General features: G+C 37.3%; 1 protein-coding gene across 1 annotated transcript; it reads right to left on the bottom strand.

Annotated features, from left to right (window-relative positions):
* Positions 1 to 2,462: 2,462 nt before the first annotated feature.
* On the bottom strand, positions 2,463 to 4,906 carry LOC306854009 (claudin-4-like). Its single transcript, XM_079391780.1, has one exon. It carries the CDS (start codon positions 4,896 to 4,898, stop codon positions 4,266 to 4,268), a length of 633 nt encoding a protein of 210 aa, XP_079247906.1. The 5' UTR covers positions 4,899 to 4,906; the 3' UTR covers positions 2,463 to 4,265.
* Between the last annotated feature and the right edge of the window lie 7,373 nt (positions 4,907 to 12,279).

Raw genomic sequence — 12,279 nt, 5'->3', positions numbered from 1 at the left:
CACTGTAGATGATGAGATTTGCAAAGTCTTTGCAATTTGACATTGAGGAACGTTGTTTTTAAAGTATTTCACAATCTTTTTATGCACTCTTTCACACATTGGAGAGCCTCTGCCCATCTTTACTTCTGAGAGACTTTGCCTCTCTAAGACCCTTTTATTTTACAGACCTGATGTCAATTAACTTAATTAGTTGCTAGATGTTCTCCCAGCTGAATCTTTTCAAAATTGCTTGCTTTTTCAGCCCTTTGTTGCCCCCATGACAACTTTTTTGAGACCTATAGCAGGCATCAAATTTGAAATGAGCTCATTTAGTGGATAAAAGTGTAAAATGTATCTGTTTAAACATTTGTTATGTTCTCTATGTTCTATTGTGAATAAAATATTGGCTCATGTGATTTGAAAGTCTTTTAGTTTTCATTTTATTCAAATTTAAAAAACGTCCCAACATTTCCGGAATTTGGTTTGTAAAAAAATAAATAAATAAAAGAGATTAATTAAGCAAGCACATTTATAACCACACTAGTATAGCTAAAAATAATACAAATAAGATTTAAAGCATAGAATAAATAAAATCAAAATGTTTATTTTAAGGCTGTTTATGGGAAACCTGCAGCTGTCAAATGTCATTGGATGGGGGAAATTTGGGCGGGGATTGAGCTTGCTTTGGGCTGAAAATTTTTCCAAAACCTGGCAACCCTGAATGGTTTTAGGAATGACATGACACTTTATTTAGACAATATTTATAACATATTTTTTTTTCAGTACTTCAGTATTCAATCAGTGTTCATTCACAAATATGATCGTTAAACATTACTAAGAATTATTCAGAAGTGTCTGAATTTTGTCCATAGCAAATTCTATGGGTTTGGTAAGCATAGATCACCTGGACCTGGGATCGTTAATGAAGAATAAAGCTGGACAGCGCGTTATAGTGGATGTTGACTAAAGCGTGTTGTCTAGCCATTTCCTAAAGGCTCTGATTGATTCAGTGATCACACATTGCCACCTCACATGCATGCACCTTTTACAGAGACTGAAGAGCTCAGCAATTATGTCATTTGTGTTCAGAATTTCTTTTGTTTCTGCAGAAGGCAAGGAAATGAACAGAGCACAGCTGTGTAAAAGTGCCTCTCTCTCTACAGGAAAACTGTTTTGGGTGGAGTGCCAGTGATGATTTTTGACAAAGACAGTCAATCTTGAAATTCTATTTAAACACTAATAATAACTAATACATAATAAAGCATTTTTGCATTATGTCATTTCATTACTACCTTTTTAAATGTCTTTTTTTTTACTGCCAATAGTTATTCAAGAGCTTGACTATCATATTGAGCCAGGCCTTCAGGTGGAACAAAAATGCAATGGCTGAAATCTCAATGCAGTGTTGGAAGTAACACATTACAAGTTACATAATCAGATTACTTTTTTCAAGTAACCAGTAAAGTAACACATACTGTTACATTTACAACAAAATATATGAGTTATTTTTTCAAATATGTAATACCATTTATTCATTTATTTAACTCAATTAGTTACTTTTTTATGTAGTAACACAATATTGTAATGCATTACTTTTAAAAGTTACCTTCCCCAACACTGTCACAATGTCCATAAAAGACTAATTTGTAAATATTGTTGTCATCAAAGCATAGCATCCAGGCAATACTTGTCAAATGAACATGGATCTTTGTTACAATTACTGGGTCTTTGCCAAAAATGAGCACAGCTTCAATTGAGCACTACGGATTGTCAATCCACTGCATCTTGCACTCAGATTCATGTTGATTAAAGCGCAAATAGTGTGATAGCACTATGTGATAGTATTTCATTTCTATTCACTAACGATTTCAATATGCATCTGGAGTGAAACATTTTACATTGATTGTTTATACAAACAGTGCATAAGTTGCATTAAAAGTTCATGAAATTCAAAAATGACTTATACACTACAGATACACTACATTGCCATAAATATGTACAAACTTCAATTAATAGATTTGGTTAGGCTAATTCCACTAAACAAACATATGAACACAAGCATATTGTTCTAAATGATAATTTTTTTAAATGTTTTGATTTATTTGTGAGAATTTGCCAGCTTGTTACCCAGTTAATTATAAAAAGTTTCAAGCAATCTTGCAAGCATTAACTATGAAGTAACATTCATTATCTATTTGGTGCATTTTTTTCTGTGAAACCAGTGTTGATAATGGCAGCTTGCATATTTGATTTTTTTTCTGTCGGCACATTATAATTTCAACAACAGCCATCAATAACCGAGTCTAACCATAGCTAGTTCAGACTAGAAACCATAACTTATCTTGCTAAAATTAATAAATTAAATTAAATGATTAAAAATGTAAATTATATGTAGTGTCTCCATACAGTGTTTAATTTTAAATGTTTTAAATTAAGATATATGGATAGGAGAGGGTGAGATACACACGACGACGAAGATGAATGCAAATAGTTTTTAATAAATCCACACAAGTGTAAATAACAGAATAAGCAGGAGACACACGTAGAGAAATTAGACAAGACAACCAACAGTGAACTGAACACAACTTAAATAGGAGGGCTGATGAGGGTAATTAATAACACACACCTGAACCAAATGACAATAATCAGACATGAGGGAAAACTAGGTCACACAGAGAACATGGGGAAGGAAACACAACAAAACCTTGAGGTGTGATACGACCAAAGCACATACAGATGCCAGTTTATTCACATCTGCACAAGAGTTGTTGAATATGGACGTGTGGTTTTTATGATGTAAAAGAGCGAAGTCAAAACTAAATCCAGTAACAACAGTCTTTGATGTCAGTAAACCTGGGAGGTCATCATCAACTCAATTTCTCCATAGTCTCTCTCTCTGGTCCTTTTAGCGCCACCTAGCGGTCATACTCCGAATCACACAATACATCTTCCCTCTACTAATTCAGTAAATAAACATTTAATTTTAAATAAATTACTGCAATAAATGTGGCAACAACAGTTACAAAAAGACTGTTACAATCATGACTAACATCTGGCAGTCATTAAATGGTCACATTCATGAAACTCAAGACCGCTTTTAAATTATATATATATTTTTAGACAGTTGGTTCACCCAATGGCTGTTCTTAACACTTCAAATCTCAGTCGGTTACATTTACACTTTTGATTAAATGTAGTACATGGCTGTTTGGGAGAAACTCCCTGAGTGGTTTGTGTGCAGTTGGTGTATAATCTTGAGCTCTCATTCCAGGCAATTGTGTGACATTTCATCTCTTGTCGTCACATAGCAGAAAGATTTTTGTACCCACAAGCTTTCCCACTGTTAGGGTTAGGGTCAAAGCGATGAATTCTGAGCCTCACTCTCTCCCCTTGAGCAAAACACGGGGCTTTCAATACAATTAAGCACACTTCTTTTTCACTAGGGAATGCATTACGTTACTTTTGTGGTACTTTTTCTCATGGCGTCGGGGATGCTTGTTTGTTTTCAATGTAAATAATTTTTTTTTTTGCAAATGTAAAAGGCCTTTCACATCAAATGTAAAATGAACACGCCTCAAGCTGATGGAATTGCAAATTCGAAAGCTCAAACCTTTCAGCTGCGCTTCAGGAGAGCTGTTAGTCAGCACATGGGAAAACAAAGTAACCGGCATTTCATATTTGAAAAAGTAACTCAGATATTTCCCTGTAAATTAAAAAGTAATGTGTTATTTTACTAATTACTTGAAAAAGTAATCAGATTACATAACTTGTGTTACTTGTAAATGCGTTGCTCCCAAAGGGAAGAGGTGAGGCTTGGATCTACATGCAGCTTAGCTTTTCTTTATTTAAACAAATTAACAAAGATCACAACCAGGGATCTGACCGAGGGTAAACAGGCCAGCTCTGCAAACATAACAATGTTTAAGTCAATACCGGACACTGAACTGAGAAAACAGGGAATGAATACACAGGTAAACAAAGAACCAAACAAGACACAGGTGATGGACATAATCAATGTAAACAAATTAGCACATGAGAACTAAAGAAACAGGAAATAAAGCACAGGTAAACAAACGAATAATAAATGAAATGAAAATGAACCAAAAACAAATGCATGTGTGTGTATGCCAGTTGTCAAATGTTGAATCAGGAACCAGAGCAGAGTTTACTTCTTCATCTAACAATAATAACAATTTAAAATGACCAACAGATCTTCTAAAATGTCAACTTAATTCCTACAGTAGAGGCAACAACAGTTATTCTTAGACTCAGAGTCTACTATCCGCTTAGGGATATTGTGTAAACGAAGTGCTGTGTATGGTCTGGAGTGGTTCCTGAACACCTGGCTCTGAAGCTTGTGCCGGTGTCTCATCCCGTCTTTGTTCCCCGAGTGCTATACTGCAAATAATGGTGAGCACTACACCACCCACCAAAAGCAGCACTGTGCCTATCCAGCCAGTGTAGATCGCTGCACCGAACTCCCGTGTTAATACAGCACCAGCTTTCAAAGCAGTTAAATGCGTAGTCCAGGAAATCACCACCAATAAAACCAGTCCACTCACAACAAACATGGGTCCGGAGGCTATTTTAAACGATATGTTCTTAGGGTACCGTATCCAGCCAAGAGGATAAACTGCAATGGCAAGAGCTCCCAATCCTATGGATGTGATGACGAGGATTTTCCAGGTGTTAAAGTGCTCCGTTAGATTCAGCAGAGACTGATAGAAGGTGCAGTGAAGTCTGCCAGTTGTGTAGTGTTGCCAGTTCAGCCAAACGCCATCCCAGTACAATGGAAGCGTTGTTGTGATGTTTTCCACCATTCCAGTTACATGCCACATGGGTAGAAATTTTGTAAGGATAGAGCAAAACCAGCCCGTACTAGCCAGCCCTAAAACAGCGAACTCTACCCTAATATTCATGTCTGTGTTTATTCAGCAGCGCCGAGCTGAACTATTTCTCATAGCATGGAAACTCACTTTACTGCATTCCAGCTGTGGGTGGAGAGACATGCTGTGGTTGAAACGTGGAGGATCCCATTGTGTTTTTGCCATGGTTTCATAACAAATCCCTCTGTTTCCTCACACGATGAGACATGAATAGGGAGCAGCTGAATGTGCAATAAGGTTTAGATCCTTAGTGAGACAACAAAAGTCTTTGAAATGACTTATTTCCTGGATTTGTGTTCCAGTTTGACTGTTCCCATATGGAAATGGAATATATGATATATTGCCCTATATCAAGAGTGAATTTGCCATATGTTACCTATAAGGTGATATATAATCTTTTATATAGATGAAGACATTTTTTGTATATGTAGGCATATAGATTGTATATGTACATATGTTAATAATATCTATACTCTGCATTAAACCCATCCAAGTGTACACACAGTAGTGAACATACACCCGGAGCAGTGGGCAGCCAATTACGTTGCGGCGCCCGGGGAGCAGGTGAGACCCTTGAGCAAGGGTCTCACCTCAGTCGTGGTATTGAAGGTGGAGTGATCGCTGGTTATTCACTCCCCACATACAATCCCTGCCGGACCTGAGATTCGAACCCACGACCTTCGGGTTATAAGTCGGACTCTCTAACCATTAGGCCACGACTTCCCCTATAGAGTACCATATGTTGCAACAACAGATACAAAAAGACTGTTACAATCATAAATAACATCTGGCAGTCATTAAATGGTCACATTCATGAAACTCAAGATCGCTTTTAAATTATATATATATTTTTCAATACAGTTGTAGTTCTTGTGTCTCTCTTTTCTTCAGTGATTCTGCTTGTTAACAGCAGGTGTTCATCACTAATGCTCAATCATCAATTAATTAGTCACTTAATTTGCTCATTAACTTTAACTCTGCTTCAGTGTTAATTTAACTCTATTTAGAGTGGGACCAAATGTTCTCTGAATAGAGTTAATTTTACTCTGGGGAGTTTACGGTGTACTGATTCCAAATTACATGACAAAAACTAATAATTAATAACACAATCCATTACATTAAACATTCTGGGTAACATAATCAGACTACTTTTTGATTACTTCGATTACTTCTGACCCAATTCACTTATCAAATTGATTTAAATATGATAATATTATACCATATTCATTTTATTTGTATTTATTTATTTCACAAAAAGGGACCGTGTACATTAATCAACATTCATGAATGTAAATGTACCCAAATTAGCCCAAAGGCTAGTTTTCATTGGTAGTCCCTTTGCCAGATGTTATTAGGCCAAAAAAATAGAGGAAAAAAGCAACAAAATAGAAAAAAACAATATTAACGTAATTCAACCAAAAATTAAACAACAAATTATACAAACTGACAATAAAAAATGAAAGAAATATGTATAAAAAAATAATAAAATTAAATAAGCAAATAAAAAGCAGCTTATTAAGATATATTAACAACATTAATGTTCACATTGTTGGTTATTAAGAAGCCATTTCTTAAAATAATGCTTAAATGATTTAAAGGATGTACATTCTCTAATTAATTGTGGTATTGAATTCCACAGATGCGATGCTCTGAATGAAAAAACAGCTTGACCAAACAAGGTTTTTCGATATGGAATTATGCAATCAGCTTTAGCTGCACCTCTAGTTACTCTGTTTTCAATAGATTTAAATTGAATCAAATCAGCCAGAGGAGGAGGAGCTAAACCATGCATAATCTTATAAACTAAACAAAGATTTTTACATTTAGAGATATTTTCCCAGCTAAGCAGGTTATACGTAAAATATGACAATGGTGAAAACTAAATTGTTTCTTATCTAAATTTTAAGTGCTTGTTTGTACAATAATTTCAATGGTTTTAGGACAATAAGTAATGTGAGAGAGAATCATAGAATGAAAATATACCTTTGCAGCCTCCTTTGATAAAGAGTTTCTATTAAACCGAAAATGAACTCAATTAAATTGTATCTTTTTACATACCTTTTTATATGCATTTTAAAACCAAGACATGAGTCCAAATGAACCCCTAAATATTTATATTCTGAAACAACCTGTAATCTCTCTGCCGAAATGAAAATATCCCGTTTTATATCAACACTATGTCATTTAGAAAAGAACATACAAGCTGTTTTTGACACGTTTAATTTCAGATGACACTGATTGAGCCAGGATATGATTTTTGCCAGAACATCTTTCAACTTAATTGCAACCTCTTCTGCATTTTTACCATGCTTGAAAATGACTGTATCGTCAACATACATTATGATATTACATTGTTGACATAATCAATGTAAATCATTAATATACATGCTGAAGAGAATTGGCCCCAATATGGACCCTTGTGGAACGCCAGTTGAAAGGAATAGTGAATTAGATTTGTAATTATCAATTTTTACTACTTGAGAACGGGAAGGGAGATACGATTCAATTAAATTGACAGATTTTGTCAAAAAATTTAAATTGAGTAATTTTTGTAAAAGAATATTACGATTTATCGTATCAAACACCTTCTGTAAATCAAGAAATACAGCCCCTACCACTCCACCTTTATCAATTAATGCCTTTAACTTTTCAATAAAATAACAGGTTTCTGTTGAATGATTTATCCTAAAGCCAAACTGCATCGGATGTAATTGAAAAGGACTATTATTAAAATGGTCACTATTTTGTTTAGCCACCAGTTTTTCAAAAACTTTTGATATTGTGGGAGGACACTAATTGGCCTATAATTGCTGGTTAAATGGGGATCACCTCCCTTAAATATAGGGGCCACAACCATCGGCTTACAAGAGGTAGGGAATCTCCCTTGATCTAATGAACTATTAATGATATGTGTTACAGGGTTAACTATTGAGGAACTAATTTGTCTCAATAAAAGTGTGTCTATACCATAGAGATCTTTAGCCCTTGTGGACTTAAGAGGAATGACTACCTTTTCAACATCTAACTCAGTCACTGGTCCTAATACTAAATCTGTCTCACTAGCATTATTTGTTCGTAAAAACGGCTGTTGTACTTTGAAACTGTGAGCAATTTTATCCACTGAATCAATAAAATAGTGATTAAAGGCCTGTGCCACATCAGTTGGGCTCTGTAAAATTGTATCATTAATCTTCAATTCAATTGGACTTGCTTTGATATTATTTTGCCCGGTTAATTTTTTAATCTGTCTCCATATAGTTTTTGAGTTATCATGAGCATTTTCAATAATTGTGATAAAAAAATCTGCCTTGGCTTTCCTTAATACTCTTACTACCTTATTTCTTAACATTACAAATGTATTTCTATCATGAACCATCTTTGATCTTGTTGCGTTATCGCGTTCCTTCATTAATTTTTTAATATTATCATTCACCCAGGGGAGGGACTGTTTCTTGTAGCCTACCTACATTTCATCTTGTGTAAATAGACACTCAGTTATTTTAATGCGTCCCTGTTATACGTTATATGCGTTTACTATAGTAATAAGAGTAAATGATTCCCTCCTTCAGTAATTCTGGTCATCTTGATTAGCTTGTTGAACTAAACACAGCAGGACACTGGCCCTCCAGAAGTGCACACCATCAGCGTTTGACTGAATTTAATGATCTGTTGATTAAATGTTCGAAATTCAGCTTGCTGAGAAAAACTATGAAGACTATGTTTACGTATGCATGTATGTATTTGTTTGTTTAAAACCTAATATGCACTTCTGGTCCAAATACAAGTAAAATGTCCACTGAGTGGCGCCAAAAGATAATTTTATTCTCTCCAGTGCGGACCAGGCTGACATATGGTTACAATAATGATGAAAGAAAGAAAGAAAGAACCTCAGAGGAGATTTAAGTCAGTTATATTAAAGTAGTGATAATGTCACTGATGACACTGAAGAAGCCTGGAGGGCAGCAGTCTTCAGTGAAGCCCAGTATAAGGGCGTCTGCTGTTTTCACAGAGTCACGTAATCTCGACAAACGAAGCCTGAAGCTGTGTATGAAGTGGCGCTGCGCATGACAGATCGATTACAGCTCCATCGCTTCAGCGGTGCTTTGATGTCATGCATGATCGGTCTGCGCAGCGCCGCTTCATGTCCAATTCGCTTTGGGTGTCGAACCCCAGATCTTAATTTACGAACAGATTTTCATTCACACTTATTCGATTACATTTTAAATACAGAGTATACAAGTAAAATTAAGAATACAAATGATTTAAATGAAACAAAATAATTGCCATAACGAAAAACCTGTTAGTCATACACAGGGCCGTAGCTGGGGTTTGCGGGGCCCCGGTGCAGGTTGTACCAGTGGGCCCTGTTTGAAATTGTTTAATTTGCATGTTCGTTCTATTTATTTATTTGTGCTGTTTACACAATGTTGAAGTCTGTAGGTGTCCAGGTACAGAAACCGAATAATCAAATGTAAAATAGCACTGCGTAGTCTTTACTGTAAAAATTTAATATACTGTCAAACCAAAATTTATTCAGACACCTTCTGTTATAAACGCTGCCGGACACAGAGGTGACTTTATTGAAAGGTTTGGTGTAGAGGATTCGTGAGAATGGGGACGTGAGGTGAGCATTATCTTGAGAACGTGCGCTTTATCCCTTGATGTGATGCAGATCGAGGTTTTGTGTTTCCCAGGAGCGAGGAGTGGAGCAGACGATGAGGACAGGAACACTGGAGACACTGACCACAACGATGGACGATCTGGACATAGCAGAGACAACAGAGTGGAGAACAGGAGGTAAGTACAAACAAGTAAGCATTCAGAGATTATACTCATCGAGCGAGGTCCGTCGGGGTAGAGTCTGCGTTGGATCAACGAGATCGGACAGTGAGATGGCTGTGGTGAGAGCTTCTTATGTTAGTCTTGATTGCGGTGATGAGGTGCAGGTGCGTGTGATCATTAACAAGGTGCAGGTAAAGGTGATCGTGATGACGCTGGAGACAGGCCATTCTGTGACACCTTCAACATTTCTCACATTATTAGTTTATTTACTATTGTTTAGAAATGGTAATAAAATATGTCAAGTTAAACTGTGTCAGAACAAATTCATCAACTAATTCATCAGGACCAGCAGACTGAAAGATAGGTTCATCCATCAGGCTGTCAGGAAGCTGAACTCCCTCCCTCCCCTCGTTTACCCCACGCACCACTGAACTCTGAATCCTCCCTCCTCCCCACATCCCCAGGACCTTCCACCACCCCCTCCATATATATATATATCTGCACAATTTTGTTTATTTAACTGGTTTGCACTCTATCTACCATGTGCCTTATGCCACTTTATCTCTCTCTTTTTTTCCTACAATGTCCTCATTTGTATATCTGTATAGTTTGTATGTACATATATTTAACCTGTATTTATCTGTATTTTTACGTCTACTGTCAGTGTTTAATGTTAACTGTATGCACCAAGGGTCTGAGAGTTACACAATTTCAATTCTCTGTATGTATGTGCTGTACATGTGGCAGAATTGACAATAAAGCAGACTTTGACTTTTTGATCTTGATAATGTCAGAAACTTTGATAGAAAGGACACTGACGGCAGCTAGTAAATTAGGCGCGCTCACTTTAAGAAACAATGCATCCATTATAATGATACACATCCGATTTCTTTCTCCACTGTTTACTTTCACTTAAGACATAACCAACAGTTTTTTCGAGGATACTCTCCAAGACGGGTATTTAGACATACATTTGTAGAAGAGGTATATTTGGTGTTTAAGCGCTTTGAGACACGTCTCTCTCAGAACACCACGTGCGGGTGCTGAATTAGGCTCTTTCACATCTTTTTCTGTTTGCATGTGTAAACTGCGATTTTGTATTTGTTCATTCAGGTGCAGGAGGCGGCGAAGGAGAGCTCGGTTCGTTCTTGCTGTCATGGCGCGCGAGTACTCAGTTTAGCTTTTCTGCGTCTTGTGTTTGAATGCTTTAAACTCTTTTTAATGCTTAAATTGGCAAGGCTTAAAAACACGTGCAAATTATAAGCTTTCGTGACGACGTGCAGCAGTGGCCCGTCAACTGTCCTGAGTGTCTTTTTAGGCTGGCCTCAGCCAGTCGGTTGAGATCGCCGGGGGCCCCCCCTCAGCCATGGGCCCCTATAATCGTCACCACCTTTCACCCCACTAGCGACAGCCCTGGTCTTATACGTGTACATTATTCTTCTATTACATCACATTGATATTCATACTAGCATCTATTGCTACACTTTAATAGGTAAATTAAATATATCAGAGAGAGAAACAAACACATTTATTTTTGCTCATAACTTTGAGAATACTGTATAGTGTGTGGTGGCTGCTTCATTTGACAGAGCTTCTTTCACAGGCTTTTGGCTGCTATACACTTTATTATTATTATTATTATGACTACCACTACTACTAGGCTACTTCTTTCATCAATCAGTTGATTAAATGGCGTTCATTCATTCGCTCTCATGATGCTCAAAGTTTTTTTTTTGTGTGAACAATTATTTTTATTGATAAAAAAATAAAATAAAATAAAACAGGAACAGTCAGGGGAAAACCTGTGTGTTTTATGAGGCTTTGTTTCCCCATCCTATCATTCAAGCATTCAAAGCATGCAGTTTCTGTGTGCCTCAAATCCATGACACCATCATCATGCTCCACCAATATACTGCTTCCACTTTTGTGCACGCTTTGTGACATTTCAAATAATGCAGGACTCTAGTTTCCGGTGATGTCATGTGGTCACTTGGTTCATGTAGCTCTCAATAGTTCCAAGCAACTCTGTGCTATCAGTCTGTGTGAATGGGTTTAAGAAGAAGAACAGATAGCAGTTCCCTTTCAGTCGGTCACTCCGAGTCACGTCGGATCACCGACGAAATTGGGATTTCGCCAGAGAGACCAATCCACTTCGAGTGTAACTAAACGAGCCAGTGGACATTGGCATGCGGTAATTCGCTTCCAGTTGCCGCTGATCACAGCGTGAGTATAAGAGGCAGGAGGTGCACCGCATTAATTCATGCTTTTTCGCTTCGGAGCCGTGCGGTGGTGCATCACTACTGCTCTCTACTTCGGTGTTGCAGAGAGAATGAGAGTGCGGGCGTTACGGTGACAGCAGCGGTGGTCCCGATCTCGCAGCTTCAACAGAGCTCGTGCAGACAGCCACACCAGGAGTGTGCGGTGGCCAGCTCCCCTGTGTGCTTCAGCACTAAAAGAGCAACACGGGTGATTGCGTCTTTTTAAAGATGTCTTATCACCCGTGCGTTTCTGGGTGTGGTCGTTTTCTGGCATCTCAGGGTGGTCACAATCGCTGCCTCACGTGTCTGGGCATTCAGCACGCTGAGGAGGATTTCGTGGATGGTTCATGTTTTTCTTGTGGGGACATGACCAT

Source organism: Barbus barbus (genome assembly GCF_936440315.1).
Source record: "Barbus barbus genome assembly, chromosome: 34".
NCBI lineage: Eukaryota > Metazoa > Chordata > Actinopteri > Cypriniformes > Cyprinidae > Barbus > Barbus barbus.
The sequence above is the reverse complement of the archived record's forward strand: the minus strand, read 5'-3'. Positions and strand labels throughout refer to the sequence as shown.